Source organism: Ciona robusta, chromosome 10 (assembly GCF_009617815.1).
Source record: "Ciona robusta chromosome 10, ASM961781v2".
Classification (NCBI taxonomy): domain Eukaryota; kingdom Metazoa; phylum Chordata; class Ascidiacea; order Phlebobranchia; family Cionidae; genus Ciona; species Ciona robusta.
Genome location: NC_143244.1, coordinates 970145 through 986460, shown reverse-complemented (window position 1 = coordinate 986460; position 16316 = coordinate 970145). Strand labels below are relative to the sequence as shown.

Sequence of the window (16316 nt, the reverse complement as noted above, 5' to 3'; positions counted from 1 at the left end):
TTTTCATAAGTGCATTGTTAAAGAAATATAAAAGAAAATTGAGTCACTCATATTTAGATAAATAAAGATTAAACATGAATTTTCTAATGAGTTTATTCACAAACATGCAGGCCAATATGAAACGGTTTAATAAGAATCATCCTTTTAATAAAAAGCACTGATTGAATTAACATTATTAAAATAATAGCAGTGTGATGTGGGGGAGAATATCAGAAGAGACATTGCCATCAAAAAGTTCGTTATTTTATACAAAAGCAGTCAATTTATATATCAGTACAAATCATAAGAAAGTTTGGCACTGGTGGTTACTGTTTATGTTTCATCGCACACATTTAATGGAAATTTTTCCAACCCCAGTGGTCACTAATGGGCTGTATAAATTGTTAGAAAAAAATTATTATTAACAAACGTTTATTGTAACTCATAAGCGGGTACGAGTTGTGTGAAAAGGAAAAAAAGTGTGTTCTAACGACTTTCAACTCCCTCACCAAGCTAGGACAACAAAAGTTAAGTTCATTTGTTTGTTCCTTAAACTATTTGCATCCGAAGTTTGAGTAAACTTGAAAAGTTGAAACATAATCCACCATGGTGTTGTGAAGGAATTTGTAAAGTAGCTGAGAAAAAAAAAACTTTAAAATATCATAATACTATATATAGATTCAAGTATTACGAAATGTGTACCCCATTAAAATCAAATAAATTGTACTATTTAAGTTATTTTCAAAGATGGCATTATCAGCCTTTTATTTTAATACACCATACATGGGGTGGTCTTCTCTAACTAGTTGGTCGTAGTAACTATTGGTTACCATGTTTTTTATTCAACCGACTAAACTTTAGTCGGTGGTTTTTCACATTTAGTTGGTCGACTACATTTTTTGTGCGTTTCTTATTACACAAGTTAGTCGGTCAAAATCCACCAACTAAATTTTAGTCGGGCAGCTAAAAAAAGAAAATCGAATATAGGTGCCGACTAGTTAAGTCGATAGCCAAGAATGCCATTCATGGTTAGATAGTAGGATAGCATTGTGGTGAAGGTTGCTCCTTTATAATAATATATAGAGACGAGACACTACGTTACCACTGTGTTCATTAGTGACCACTAACGGTAATGGTTCAAACTAAGTAATCACTAATGAGTTGTCCAAATGGTAACTTACATAGAAAAATATACAAAATCAATCACCCACAAAGCTGCACTCATGGTGAGTCATAAGCGAGCACTTGCAATATAAAAAAAGAAAGTCTGTAACTTCTGAAACTACTTCACCATAATAAATATTCGTTTAAACGACCAACATAAAAAAGTTTTTACCTCTGTAGAAACCATCCCAATCCTCATATCTCTCAAATCCTTCACAGTTCTAAAGATGTCAATACTTCCTTCAATGTTAACTCTCTCCATCAAGTTAATAAGAGCAACAAACGCACCACTGCGGTTTATTCCATCACTGAAAAATCACAAATTTTGTTAACTTGATTTGGAATGATATAAATTTTTAAAAATAATCTATGTCGGTCACAGACATTGTGATGTCTCAACCATTTATTTTTCAGAATAAATTAGTTTCCTTTAGGAATTCATAAACTTAAAAAAATTAATTAGCAGCCTCACAAAAATTGAACTTTTTTTTTTTAATAAGATTGTTTCATATACCTGCAAAATATCATAATTTTTCCTTTCCCAGTCTGTGCTTGAAGTCGTTTAACAAGATCAATCAACTCTGCTGTTGTGTTGGGTACAGTGTCTGGATCCCAGGTTTGGAAATGAAAGTATCTCACCATATTCTGTTAATGGAAGCTGCTGTTAATCATATTCTATTATATAAGGATAAAGTGTTTTATACACCAGAAACACACAGTGTATTTATACACATCATGCTCACTGTCGAGTTATAACATGGGTGTCTTCTTATACACCAGACACACATGGTGAATTCATACACCTCATGCTAAATGTCTAAATATAAAACAGCCAACACAAACCTTCCCCCTTGGTGTTGTAATCATCAAAGATTTGTCTGTTATGCAACCACTTGTCGATTTACTTTGTTCTTCAATTGTGATGTCATTAATCATCAATGGTTGTTGTGAGGGTAAGAATTGGAATCCAAGTTTCTACATTATGATGCAATAAAGTGGTTACAGGTACAACATGTTCTTTGGCGATGCTTTTTAACAGATTAAGACATATTCCTAAACAGATCATTTATGCTTTTTAACAGACTTTTATATTTTTCTTAAAACACATATTCCTAAAAATAAGACAGCCAGCTAAGTAGCTTATTTATTTAAAGTTATAATTGTGAAATAAATTGAGATATTTATTAAACATGTCTTCCAGAGTTTTTCAACATTTGTTATAGCAAGTGGAATCTTTATTAATGGTACCTAAGACAATAAAAGCACAAGTGTAAAAATGTATTAGCAAAAAATAGAATTTGAGAATTCCCAGCAATTTATTTACCCTTTCTTCTTGTAAGCTTCGCAGCGAAACAATTGTCCCAACGTTGTTGGAAGTCACAGCGTGCCAGAAGTTTTCAAGCGATTCATGAGTTGGACCAGCAGCTACAATAATCTCTAAGCTTTCGCTGTAACTCTACAGAAAAAATATAAATGAGGTGCTTTATAATTCAGATGTTACTGTGCACCATTACCAAAGCATATCAAAAGACACCCGATTCAAAACTGAAATCTGCTCTTGATGTTTGCAATTTGTTTATATTCATAAAATTTATCAAATAAATAGTAAATATTTTAAACTATATTCAGGTTCACTAACCTCGACGAAAGAAGCGTCGTATGCAGCTCCTTTGATGTTGGAATGTTTAACTGGAAATAGATTTGATAATTTAGAATGAAATTAATTAGAATTATTCCCCACTAATAAAAACTATAACACATTTATGTTGATAAGTTAAAACCTTACATTGCGTTTTAGATTCTGGTTTCAGAAGTTGTTTTATTTGGGAAAGTTTCTCCAATTCGTGAGCGAATCCTGATTTTCCCGAATTGTCCACTCTGTTATCATAATGTGAATTATTACCCAAATAATTTTAAAAAGAATGAATTCGAATAAAAGCCACAAAGATTAATCAGCCCACACATAAAATCACAGAATGGATTAGAAGCAAAAGCATCTGTATCAGAACATATAGTAGGGTGGGGAAAGATGGGACACTTTCTGCACATAATATCCAAATATTCTAATCAGGTTTTAAACATTTAACAACGGCCTATAGGAGTCGTGAGGATACGGTTTTATAATTCTTTAAATGTTCTTTGTTTACTATTAAATAGGACGAGAAAATAGAATGAAAAAGTGTCCCATCTTACCCCAACCTACTATTTCTAAAATAGATTCAATGATTATAGTTTGTTCAACAAATAATAAAAAAATGAAAGGACCAAGAACCATAAAGCGGAGAGTTCCAACATAAAAATAATAAGATTTAAATTGAAATACTTTTCAAGTCGCTGAATTCTTTCTTCTAATTCTTCCACAGAGAAATCAGTGTTTCCAATCTTACAATCTTCCGCCACCAATTTGTGAAGAAGTAAATATTGTTTCTGGGAAAATGTAACACAGTAGCTTTTAGGGCAGGGTAACATACTTCACTGCAGAATTTAAACCTTAACATTCGGAACTTTAAGTTAGCGATCCAAATATCTAATTTGTAATGTGTCTAAAATAATTTCTCCATCAACGAACAACTATTTAAAAATTCAAAAAAGACGCAGCTTATATAATAAACCACGGTATTAATGTATGTTCTGTACAAAACAAATTCTCACTGAGTTTTGAACCATATCTACTCTTTGCTTTCTCATAGCCAACACTGTTTCAAACACGTTAACACATGATCTGTGGTTCATTTCAGCCATCAAACTGTCAAATCCAATGAAGGTTCCAGTTCTACCAGCTCCTGCACTGTGGTAGATGCATGTTATATATGTTATGTGTGTTTGCTTTGGTCTTAGGAGTAATCCCTGGGTGTCCTGGCATTTTTAATGTACAACAGAATAGAAGTCATTTATAGTAGGCTAAAAACTGTTAATGTATTTAAATTATGCGTGCCAGTGAGCATTGAGGTGTATGAATACCTGCAATGAACAACAATAGGAGAGTTGTCTACTTGGTTTGATTTATGATAATCTAGCACAGCACATTTGAATCTGTGAAGTGAAGTCGTGGTGATGGGCACATTATGGTCGGGCCATGATGTGAAGTGGAACTGCTTTAACTTGCGTGTGGTCTGTAAAACACAAACAATTAGCAAAGGTGGGTAGTTATCCAATTGTAGGTGAAATCCTCAATAATATCTGAAGAGGTATTTTGTATAAAATCAAACGGGGAATTCTAATTGAGACCTGAACAGTGAACACAATGTTTCCTGGCATGCCTTGTCGTAGGATCTTATTTATTTAGAATAGAATATTAAGTTATATTTCCCTGTGTAAAAGGTTAATAAATAAGTTTATTTCATTCTAACCTTGTTGTTTGTAACTTTCATCTCTCGAATCACATAACCACCATATGAAGTTTCGTTCACACACTCTATTATTAGATCTCCATGTTTACCCAACGCTCCAACGTCTGGCCAGTACTTGTGACACTTCCTCTGAAATTAACGAGAACAAAATATAAGCAAATATTGAGTTGACCAAGTAGAAACAATGTTGGCAGGCATATTTTATACCCAGTTGCGTTGTATGATTTTATTCAGTTGATATTGAATTTATATAAAAGCGTTTGTATGTTAAATTTTAATTTTTCCATTTTGTATTATATTATTCCTTCATGGTCATTGAGGAGAAAATAATACAATATATCAATAGGGTGTAAGAAATGCACAAATCTTTTTAGGTTGGAAACCATGTTATATTATATCATGTAGGTTGTTTCATATTCATACACAACGTTCTCATATTTTGTTTCTTTTAGTATTCTGCGGGCAGAGGCATGTCATTAAATAAGTTAACCAACACTTTACCATTAGGTTACATGAGGCACACAACATATACACATTTATGCAACCTACTTTATTTCCTTCCAATAAGTTTGTCAACATCACAATAACGCGACACTTACTCTCCCAAACCATCCTCCAAAAATCTGTCTCAGTTTTAGGAAGAGGGCCTTGTGTGGCAATGTATTTATGAAGTTGGTTGTAACACTGGGGGGTAAGAATGCGAATAAATGTAACTTACGTTATCATGTGGCCGGAAAACAACAATCGGTATAACACAAGTGTTCATACATCTCGTATCAGCTTACGAGTTAAGGTGTGGTATTAAGTATTACACAGAGATCTAAGTACAGTAGTAGGAACACAAGTTGTGACTGCCAGCTGCTTTGTTTATACGGCCCCAAGCATTATTGATAAACCAATGAAAAACCAAATTATTCTCATGTGACGGGGCAACAACAATCATTATAACATGGGTGTCCTGTTTCATACACCTCGTTCCTGTTCACAAGTTAGCATATAGCACCAGACTAGCCTGGCTTAGTGGTTATCATTAATATGATATTTGGTATATTACATCTCATATATTCCAACTTACATCCACATAGTTTCCATTAATATAATCACTTTGCCCATTTGCAGTGGATAATACAACTCGAGTGCTGTCATCTGGAATCAACTCAAAGTTAATAATTGTACGCAGATATGAATGAATTAATTAAAACAAATATATTTTGTAGAGATAAAAAATAGTTAAAATTAAATATGTTATTTTTAATTAGACCAATTTTGAAAAACTTTACCAATTTCCTATTTGGCCACATTGCAGCACCTAATATATACAGATAAAAATATTTTAAAATAAACTCACATGGTAATATATTCTTGAATCTGTTCTTTCCCTTGTTATTTAAACCATGAATTGTTTGCATTTCTATCTTGGCTGAAGCAGCAGCAAGTAACTGTGTAAAATAGAATTGTCATTTCTATTTTCTTTCAGTTTAAACCAGTGTTTCTCAACCTTATTGCAAGCGGCCAAAGGATTGGGTAGAAGGAAGTTGTATGGAATTGTGTTTATCACTTCTAATGCAACTAAACTAATTAGTTAAACCTGTGCTTCTCAACCCAAATATTGGTGGGTATAATGTAATTTTTAAAATTACATTTTACTGTTTTTCTAAGAGCAGGGTGAAAATGTTTTAACTACAGTTACAGTCAGAGGCTTAATGAATCATTACAGTGGACCTTCCAAAACAATTTGAATGGGAGCAACATACGGTTGGTATCACTTGGGTTAGGAAGCACTAAAGTACACAATTCATTGAAGTAATATTGTATGTTCTTATTTATAGGGCAAGTTGTTTTAACAGGATATTTTTCTGTGAGTGTACCGATACATTAAAACTTACTTTAAACTCTTCTATGCACAGTTTTCCTTCATTAGCAGCAAGGGTTTGAAAGTGCTGAAGAAATTTATCTTTCCTAATCAAGTACGGGCTTGAAGTGGTGGCAATGTCATCGTATAAAACATCACCTTGGTGGATATCAATGCTAGAATAAGCATTTTCGCTTGGTGCAATTACTGCATTGAAAATTATACGGTAACTTTATGTTGACGAAAAACAGAGTAATTTATTTCTAGCTTTTGTTAGGTGTGTGGGAAATTGTGGCAGGGCATATGTAGCCTATGTGTTTGGGTTAATTACGGTAAATATGTGCATTTGATGTTTAGGACTTTGTTGGCTGTTGGTACATGTTGATTGTATACTAAGTACATGTAGGGTTTGTATGGATACTTATGTATAGCGGGTACATGTAAGATGTATACAAGTACATGTGGAGTCTGGGTACTTACTTGGGCACAGGTGGTGTGTGGATACCTATTAGGTGTATGGAGAAAATGTAAACTTACCATTTACATATGCAACAGCTTCAACTGGTGGATTAGCATTCATCATTATTGGTTTAGGTGATTTAGGTCGAGTCCTGCATTTATTATACTTTAAATATTTTAACTTTTAAAATAAAACAATTTACCTTCGTTTGTAGAGTATAAGGACAACTATGACAAGCAGTAGCAACCCACAAGTTACTGCAATGGCAATGTACACAGTTGAACCAGAAGTTCCTGTGAGTTTATAATAAAAGATATTTTTTATCTCTTTCAATACAGTAGCGAAGATCAGTTTAATTAAAACAGCTTAGAGAAGAGAATTAATAGCAAAACAATAAGCGTTAAAACTTTCTTTGGTAAAAACTACTGAATATAAGTGATGAATAAAAGCATGGTTGGTGAAGCAAAAGTTTCTTAGATGATAAAACTACCAATCTGCTGTTAATGATGAATATTTAAAGATACATACCAGCACCACCAGTTCGTGGTACAATCATAGCACAGTTAGATCCCATGTAACCAGATGTACACACACAGTGAACATTACAACCACTGCTGATACATGTTGCATTGTTTTGACAAGGAGAAGAGGAACAAAGATCTCTTCCGTCAACTACAGAAGGAAATGATTCATTTAAAAGCTATTTTCATCAAGGCATGACTAGGTTGGTCACTGCCACCATCATGGGTATGTTCTCAATGTTCTTATTGGGCTCCATTACATTTCCAAAATAATAATACAGAAGCCTTTTTGTATTACCTGATTTTTCACAAGCATATCCGTGTTTATCTTCACAATGAGAATGCACCCATGTTCCATTTGAAGCTAAACTAATACAGTTTGTATCATTAACCACTGGTGCACCATTTAACCAGTTGTTGTACACCATATCACTTGAATCAAGCCAGAGCCATTTTGAGTGGTTTGAAAAACCACCTAGCCAAGTTTGACCAACAGCAAAGTTATGGTTGTTAAGTATGGCTGTTTGGACTTGACTGCTTTTTATGATCGCAAGGCTAGCATTGAGCGACTGGCATTGAGATAAAGATTCTCTGAAGGTTTTTCTTCCTCTGCTGTTAACATGGATGAGACAAAGGTCACCAACATTGAAGAAGTATTCTGTAAATCAATGAACTGATGTTTATTATTGTTATTGCAAGTACTTTAAATATGTGAACGTGTGTTTGGCTGAGTCCTGTGGTAGGGACCCATCAGATTAAAATGGGACCCAATGGAGTTTTAATAAAGCGAATAAGAAATAGTAAGCTAAAGTAATATAAATGGCGGAAAGTGTTGGCAGAAAAACATAAACAAACCAACTAAAATAATATGAGGGAAAAGCCGACAATGACAATAAAGTGCAAAAGTTTTTATTAAAAAACAGTGATACAGTAATAAAGAGTTAAAAACTTGTTTTTTGATAAAATACCCTTTTCACAATTCCTTCCAAGAAAAGCACTTGCACATAAACAAGTGTAGGCTCCTGGGATTCTGTTACAACTGCCACCATTCTGACAAGGTTGGGAAAGACAAAGGTCTGAAAATCAGTTTGAATCTCAAAATACATTGTTAATTTTGAAAGAGGATTGAGTAATTAAACTTTATGGTAAAACTAAAGATTTGATAAAGCATAACTGAAAAGTAGAGATTTTAAAATCATTTTTTTGCTTGATTAGAGAAAATGGATGAACGTAACTTATGTTTCCTTTTGTGGTTGGAAATTAAAGATAATATAACATTATACCACAATGAAACTACCTGTTTCACAATTCCTTCCCACAAAGCCATTTAAGCATGAACAAGTGTAGTTGCCTGGAACTCTGTTACAACTCCCACCATTCTGACAAGGCTGGGGGGAGCATAGATCTACAATAGAATGACAAGTGTCGAAAAGAATATATTAAGGTAAGAGTATGAACAACAATGTTTAAGTAAAATAAAACTATGTTTAAATAAAACAAAACAAGATTTGATGTCATTTCAAAATCAAACAGATTTATCAAAAATAGCCTATTATAAAAATGTACAAAATAATGGAAGAGTGGTGTGTAAGGTTGATTAGGGGTAATGACCTCGAACTGTAAAAATCATTATGAATTTCAAGACCATAGGTCATGAATTCAAGGCTCGATGCTACCACCATTGTGTGCATGTGTCATTGGGCCAGGAAAATTATCTTTGCCCCGCCACAATAGGCTACTTGGTAGGAGTTCATGCAGTTATCGTTAAGTGCCTTGGCCCAGTGATTCTGATAAGTTTTATTCTTTTAAATAAAAAAAATGTTGGTAAATCAGTTTTACATGCACTTAAGTTACCTGTTTCACAATTCCTTCCAACAAAACCATCCACACATGAGCAAGAGTAAGTGTTGGGAACTCTGTTGCAACTGCCATTATTCAGGCAAGGCTGGGGAAAGCATAGATCTAAAATAAAGTAAAATTATAAGAATGTAGCCATGGAGAACAAATGCGCCCTAAGGCTATTTTCGATATGGTTGGCAATTCCATCAACATATTTAAGGAGAAATGAACGTTTTGCTTTAACGTGTCTTGTTAAAGACGCGCACGCCATAAATTTTAAGTCGGTAAGCATATCCTATGAAATAAAGTTGGCTATCGGTAAGCGGGCATAAGGTCTGTGGAGTCAGCATGTATGTTCCGCGTGGTTGTGCACAAGACAAATACAAACAAGCAGTAGAAATGTTGAAAACTATTTTCTTAATCCAGTCTTACCGTCGCCACACAGAGATCCAGAGTAACCAGGGTCGCAATTACATTTGTAGCTCGTCGCCAAAGCAACGCACGATCCGTATCTACAAGGGTTCGTTGCGCAAAAGGCTGTACAATGAGATTGTGGTTAAAATCATTCTGAACAAGGCAGTAATAGGTTCCTATTGTTAATGGTATATCAAGTATATTTATACACAAAGTATGCCATGTTAAACAGCTCGACTGTGTGCATGGGACTGGCTATCATGGACACTCAAGCTCCTGCCAACGTGGATATAAATGAACAAATGAAATTGGATCAAACCAGTCAATGACGTAGTAAGTATCTTACCTCTCTGACAAATGTAGTAATTCTCCTGTGTGCAGTGAAAGGTCCACCAGCCACCTTTACGTACGTTGGAAAATGCGCTGTCCGTCCACCAATGCGCTCTATCTATCCCATACACATTATTGTAGGGGCACATATACGCACAAGCTAATTGAGACTTCAGAGCGTTCGGTTCCACATTGTTCCAGTTTGTATATGCGGGCATGTTGACGTAGGTGGTACCATCAAGAGCTTTGTAGTCGTGTATATTTGCACCTGCTAATTTCCTGAGCCCCATCCAATAACCAACACCGTAATCATATTGTCCCCATGCAATGTAACTAATGGTGGAATCGAGGTGTTGAGTGATGATATCTTGCATTGCTTGACTCTTTACCACCACTAGCTGGGCGTTGTCGGACTCACAAGCAGTTTTGGCTTTCTCGTATGTTTTACGAATGGCGTAAAATTTCAGCTCAATCCCGTTGTATGGTACAATTGTGACAGGTCCTAAATAACAAGTATAATTAGTTGGTTGCCTGTATAAAATTTAAACGAAGAAGATGGGACACCTTTTTATTCTATTTCCTCGTCCCATTTGGTAGTAAACAAGGGACATTCAAATAAATATAGAATCGTATTCTTACGATACCCATAGATCGTTGTTAATTGTTTATAACACGGTCAGGATATTTCGATATTATGTGGTAAAGGTGTCCCGTCTTGCCCCAACCTACTATATATAAATTTTTGACATTACATTCATGTATTCATTCAATCAACTAATGCACCCTAATTTAATTTCTAAACAGTAATTAAACTGGTTTTAGAATAAATAAAACGACATATCCGGATTATATAAATATTACATCACAATATTTCCACAACCTTCCGTGCTATTATGACGTAACATGAAACTCCGCTATTACATCATAAGGAAGTAATGATATCACCCGCGCTTTTTTAATTACCACCTACCAACTTTGCTTTCGTGAACTGAAGGAAATGTGTCACAGCAGGGCTAGCAGAGTTACAAACTGTGGCGCAACGGTATTATCTTGCTGAACTGACATCCCAGTTAAAAATACACATATAGTAGGGTGGGGGAAGATGGGACACCTTTAGCACATAGTCTCCAAATATCTTGATCGTGTTTTAAACAATTAACAACGGGGCATGGGAGTTGTGAATATACAGTTTCATAATTTTTTGAGTGTTTTTTGCTTACTACCAAATTGAAAGAGAAAATATAATTACAGGTGTCCCATCTTTCCCCACCCTTCTATATCGCTACTAATTTATACGCAGTTAAACGGCCATGGTTGGCTGTATCACATGTGTAATACGCGATAATCAAGCTACTCCACAGTTTTCTGCCCAAATACGAAGACGCTTGATAGATGTTCACTGACTTGCATATAAGTTGAATCGATCGCGGTTACAAAGTTGTTATGAGGGCGAATTTGCGTAATTAATTGACACCGGCAAAACGAGTCGCAAAAACACGCAATCGTCGCTTTAGCTGTTGTAATATTTATTTACATAGCGGTTTAAGTATTCCTTAATAAAACGCGTCACCGCCAAGCATAGACTGTAGCAAAACAATTACAAATGAATCACTATTCACTACTAAACATGGCATAACAGATCCGATAAAATAAGTTCATGCATTCAATCTCAGTATAGCAAGATATTTGTTCCGCGGCGAAATGTTTGGTTCGGGTGGGTTTGTGCATGCGTGATACTAACCTTGTGTATAAGAAGACAGAATGACATTAAACCAGCACTATTTAATCTAACAACTACTTCTAACAAATCAATATAGTATGGGGGAAGATGGAACCCTGGTCGTGTTTTAAACAGTTAACAACGGAATCGAGAGGATACGGTTTTATTATTGTTTGAATTTTCTTTGTTTACTATAAATGGTGACCCATCTTCCCCCCCACTGCTATATTAAAAAAAGTCTCACCTTGGCCATAGCACTGAGCAATGAGCATCCAAACAGAAACAATAAACAGTTTATTAAACATTCTTCTTTATGTATAAGCTCCGTTATGCTTTGTAGATTCCTAAGAAACAACAATTTATCAACATAACATATACACATAAAAAAATACAGGCTATTATTTTTGACCTACATAGTTCTATATATTTCTGTTCATGGCATTACAGTTTACAACACTAGACGCAAACTAATATGATAGAAATAGACAGTTTACTACAATTTACTCTACATTACACGTATACGATAAATAACTGGATCTGAATAACTTCCGTATACACGCCTACAGATATGAGTCGAAACTGCACCAACGCAGTATTTCTAACACAATATAAACCTTTACACCTAGCACGTTTTATAAGCGAACTCGTGCACTGACGTACCTGGCTATCATTGTTACAGTAACGTGGATAGATTGCTGCATCTTCCGGGTTTGGGAACACGTCGGCAAGTTACGTCATGATGACGTCAACTCATTGTTGCACGTATGGAACAATACTAGATAGATGGGAGTATGCAGCAACAGCGATCCTCTACAAACGTCACGTTTATGCTTAGTATGTATTAAGGAAATAATTTGTAGCAGCATCGGGATTTGAAATATTTGGTTACAAAGCGATCGCTTGCACAGCCGTGCCACCAACACGTAATAAAAAAACAGCCGATAAAAAGTAAATGACTTCGGACTGTAAACATTATAGATTTTTGTAATGTGTATATGAAATTAAGAAACATTTGGAAGATGTGTTTTAAATGAAACTTGCTTTATCCTTGCGTGGCCGGAAAACGACAGTCGTCGTTATAACATGGGTGTTCATACACTTCATGCCAGCTTACATTATAGATTTTTGTAATGTGTATATGAAATTAAGAAACATTTGGAAGATGTGTTTTAAATGAAACTTGCTTTATCCTTGCGTGGCCGGAAAACGACAGTCGTCGTTATAACATGGGTGTTCATACACTTCATGCCAGCTTACCAGTTACCACGAACTTAACTTTGTGGTTATCTGTTTTGGGGGCACTTTTATGTTTTTATGTATGGCTGACAATTTGGACAACCCATATTGACCACTGGGTTATCGCAATTTGCTTAAGGACACATACGCCCACAATGATAGCAGCAAAGAGCCTCGAACCCATTACCTCTGGTTTGGAGGCATAAGTGGTAACCAACCGTATCACGGCACCGATTAAAGAGATTCTATTCTATTCTATTCTGTATGGGTGAGGTCTGTGAGGACCTGGGATTTAGGCCAGACTTGGCCCATTACCCCAACACCCTTGTACGTCCGGAAGTGACGTGCTCGCGGTAGTGAAGTTCTTGTTATCATGTTCCGACTCCAGTGTTCCGATCAAGTTCCGTTTTTTGTCCCGATTCTTGACCCGTATATATAGGACTCCATCTGCAGACTATTTCTGCGAACTCGTTCTCCGGTCCGACCAAGTTCCGTTTTTTGTCCCGATTCTTGACCCGTATATATAGGACTCCATCTGCGAACTCGTTTTCACACGATTCGCGAACATCATTCGAGAACCACACTCGTACTCACAACGGACGCACTTCCACAGTAGGTTTATCCTCGTCTGGGCAGCGAGTCACCATATATATGCAACTTTGTGGGTAATTGTTTGTTTTTTCCTGTGTATGACTGTAATTTGGACAACCCATAAGTGACCGCTGGGTTGGAGCAATGTCCGTTAAGTGTCTTGCCCAAGGACACATACGCCGATCAGTATTAGTACCGCCGTCGAGCATCGAACCGGGGCCCTTCGGTTCTCGATGCAGACGCCTAAACCACTGAGCCACGACGCCGGACTAGATTAAAGAGATACATATACGCGCCCACTTTCGTATATTTGTTTATTCATTTTAATGTATGACCGACATTGAAGCAACTCCAGATGTTCGCTTATGAGTTACTGCATATCTATATTGTAATGCATTAAACTCAGTATCTTTATACTACCATACGAGAGGCTAACCACGGTGCCGGATATTTACTTTAGTAATTCAGACATAACACTATGGATCAGAAATCGTGTTATTGACATGGATTGGCATTAACTTAATAAAGAGTTACCACAACAGCAGTAATCCTTCTACAGTGGAAGAGATAATATAACACATTCTGTACAGAAATACTTAGGTGTATATTACAGTGGGGTAAGATGGGATATTTTAACACGAATATCCCATATTTCCTGATCGTCTTTTTAACAATCATTTTTTTCACAAGCTTTTTGAGAATCGGAAGGCTGTGGTTGTATAATTCTTTAAATGTTTTTCGTTTATAATCAAAAAGTACTAGAAAGAGAATGAAAACATGTCCCATCTTACCCCAATCATTATACATTATAAAACTAGAAAGTTTAAAGCATTAATATAAAAACATAAAAACACAAAGCTGAATCGATTATTGAATAAAATTCAAACAATCCCGCAGTCACCACTTTGTCAAGGCGGTGGATTAATTGGCTCATACAGTGGTTGTGGAAGTTGGGCAATGCTCACGTATTCTGGTTCCTTGTTCACTCTAACAATGGCTGTTTCATACCCACCATTCTCACTACTGGTTACAACCTAATTAGATATATAGTATGTTAAGTGAGGAGATTTAAATCAAGACACAACACTGCACAAAATCAAACAAAACCAGTCACATCCCACGTGCACCTCGTAAACAGAAGGTACTGGATTCAAAACACAAAGCTGTAAGCACTTTAAGCTTGCTTGTGTTCAAGTAACCTACCAGAAATTGCTACAACCCAGTGGTAACTAATGGGTTATCTAAATTCTCAACCCTACTAAAGGTGGCTGTACAGTTACACAGTAGTATCTGGAATTCGTCCGATTTTTCTGTTTTGTCCGGATTTCGCTGCCGCATGCGGAACTCGGTAATGGGTTTGCATACGACTTCGCAAGCGAATTCTCATGCCGGATACTGTGTACAGCCACCTTAAAGGAAAAAGAGTCATCACACAGTTACATACATGGTAACTTTTTAATGAACATGAGGTGTGTGAATCACCTGTGCATACCAACTGGTGTTGCCCTCACTAGGTAAGCAGCATTTATTTAACACAGCACAAAATATGAGTCAAACACACCTGTCCACAAGGATCCAGTTGCTTTAGTTCGACATAACCTTCTTCATCTGAAATTATTTTGAATGAGTTTTGAATTTGTGAAGATAATGATATTTATTACCTCGATTAACTGATACGTTGTTTCTCATGTTTTCATAATTTGTTGAGCTTGGATCAATCTAGAAAAACAACAGATTTTACTGAAATGTTTCAGATGAAAATCCTATCATATTTTATTTTTACATTTCATCACTTTACATCATCTTTTCTGGTCAGAGTAAGAATATTCGATAAATATGAATAATAAAAACATAGGAAGTAACTATAAAGCATCCAATATTATGACTTGCTTTATAATACAGAGTAATAAAGTTTATAAAACATGTTAGATAAAGACTGCGACGCATCTCAAAGATAGTTTTTACACAAAAAAGTTCAAAACTCACATTTTCTTCTTTTAAGTTTTCGTATGACACTTCTTGTGGAAGGGTGATATCAACATAACCTGTACAATGCATTGGATTTAAGCTTGTAGTGGGCACAACATAAATAAATGAAACTTATTTATTCCTTGCGAGGCAAGACAGTCTTTATAACATGGGTGTTCTGTTTCATACACCTCATTCCGCATAGAAGTTACTATAATTAGCCCATAAGAAACCACTACATTAGAGCAAGCATTGGTTAGTGACTACAACACAAACACCCACAATGTTGTTGGTGTCAGGTCTCGAACGTTATAGCATGCACAGTAACCATGATGGAATCAAAATGAACAGTTTTTACAAATTGAAAATCAAATCAATATTTAACTAAAATTATAAAAATCAAAAGGGTAAGTAACACATCGAACTTACGTGGTAGTTTGAAAGATCCAGGTCTAATAAAATAAGGTAAAATATAAACGTTTTTTATTTTATAAAAGCATTGAATACTTACATTTCGGGATTGAGTATAGCCACTGAAAAATAATGATATCGCATTAAATAACTTAGAAAAGTAGTAAACAGGTAAAGATGAAGTTTGTATTCACCTATTATTGTTTGTTTTAATCCAAATAATAAGTTGTACCGCATAGCAGACACTTAAAATCTACATTCATTGTTGATACCAGAAAATAAAATGTAAATTCATTCATTTAATGCTAAATCATATATTATTCCCAGTAGTAATAACAGCAACATATAAACCTCCTATTTGCTTACTAACATAAAACCTCAATTTTATATCAACAAACTAAATAAGGTTGTCTTCATATTATTTAATTTGCTTACCAGTTACATCTTTCTTGTTTGGTCTGATAAAAATGCGGTAAACAAG

The 16316-nt window shown here is 35.3% G+C and overlaps 3 protein-coding genes across 16 annotated transcripts in view; 1 reads left to right on the top strand and 2 right to left on the bottom strand.

Annotated features, from left to right (window-relative positions):
* The window catches only part of LOC149729293 (uncharacterized), a 127683-nt gene that overhangs the window by 7982 nt on the left and 103385 nt on the right, over positions 1 to 16316 (top strand). The window lies entirely within an intron of this gene.
* Positions 76 to 16316, bottom strand: part of LOC149729301 (uncharacterized) — a 36806-nt gene continuing 20565 nt past the window's right edge. For 6 of the 13 annotated variants that reach the window (XM_089886114.1, XM_089886104.1, XM_089886105.1 and 3 more), the window contains 24 exons: positions 9926 to 10411; positions 9598 to 9702; positions 9181 to 9288; positions 8624 to 8731; positions 8295 to 8402; positions 7625 to 7984; positions 7334 to 7477; positions 7008 to 7098; positions 6883 to 6956; positions 6380 to 6552; positions 5842 to 5932; positions 5569 to 5639; positions 5043 to 5177; positions 4494 to 4622; positions 4105 to 4256; positions 3796 to 3931; positions 3467 to 3570; positions 2930 to 3021; positions 2783 to 2832; positions 2468 to 2599; positions 1987 to 2118; positions 1658 to 1788; positions 1316 to 1451; positions 76 to 614 (listed from right to left, as the gene is read on the bottom strand). In XM_089886114.1, the coding sequence (XP_089742240.1) occupies positions 534 to 614; positions 1316 to 1451; positions 1658 to 1788; positions 1987 to 2118; positions 2468 to 2599; positions 2783 to 2832; positions 2930 to 3021; positions 3467 to 3570; positions 3796 to 3931; positions 4105 to 4256; positions 4494 to 4622; positions 5043 to 5177; positions 5569 to 5639; positions 5842 to 5932; positions 6380 to 6552; positions 6883 to 6956; positions 7008 to 7098; positions 7334 to 7477; positions 7625 to 7984; positions 8295 to 8402; positions 8624 to 8731; positions 9181 to 9288; positions 9598 to 9702; positions 9926 to 10411 (3329 nt within the window). In that variant the 3' untranslated portion in view covers positions 76 to 533. Of the gene's footprint in view, positions 615 to 1315; positions 1452 to 1657; positions 1789 to 1986; positions 2119 to 2467; positions 2600 to 2782; positions 2833 to 2929; positions 3022 to 3466; positions 3571 to 3795; positions 3932 to 4104; positions 4257 to 4493; positions 4623 to 5042; positions 5178 to 5568; positions 5640 to 5841; positions 5933 to 6379; positions 6553 to 6882; positions 6957 to 7007; positions 7099 to 7333; positions 7478 to 7624; positions 7985 to 8294; positions 8403 to 8623; positions 8732 to 9180; positions 9289 to 9597; positions 9703 to 9925; positions 10412 to 11873; positions 12028 to 16316 lie in introns of those variants that run through there. The other 7 variants (XR_016385803.1, XM_089886116.1, XM_089886107.1 and 4 more) reach the window with 7 other exon arrangements.
* Positions 13100 to 15782, bottom strand: LOC149729303 (uncharacterized). Its single transcript, XM_089886202.1, has 4 exons — positions 15443 to 15782; positions 15118 to 15175; positions 15018 to 15064; positions 13100 to 14490 (listed from the first exon to the last, which is right to left on the bottom strand). The coding sequence occupies exons 1-4, from the start codon at positions 15512 to 15514 to the stop codon at positions 14365 to 14367; spliced, it is 303 nt and encodes a 100-aa protein (XP_089742328.1). The 5' UTR covers positions 15515 to 15782; the 3' UTR covers positions 13100 to 14364.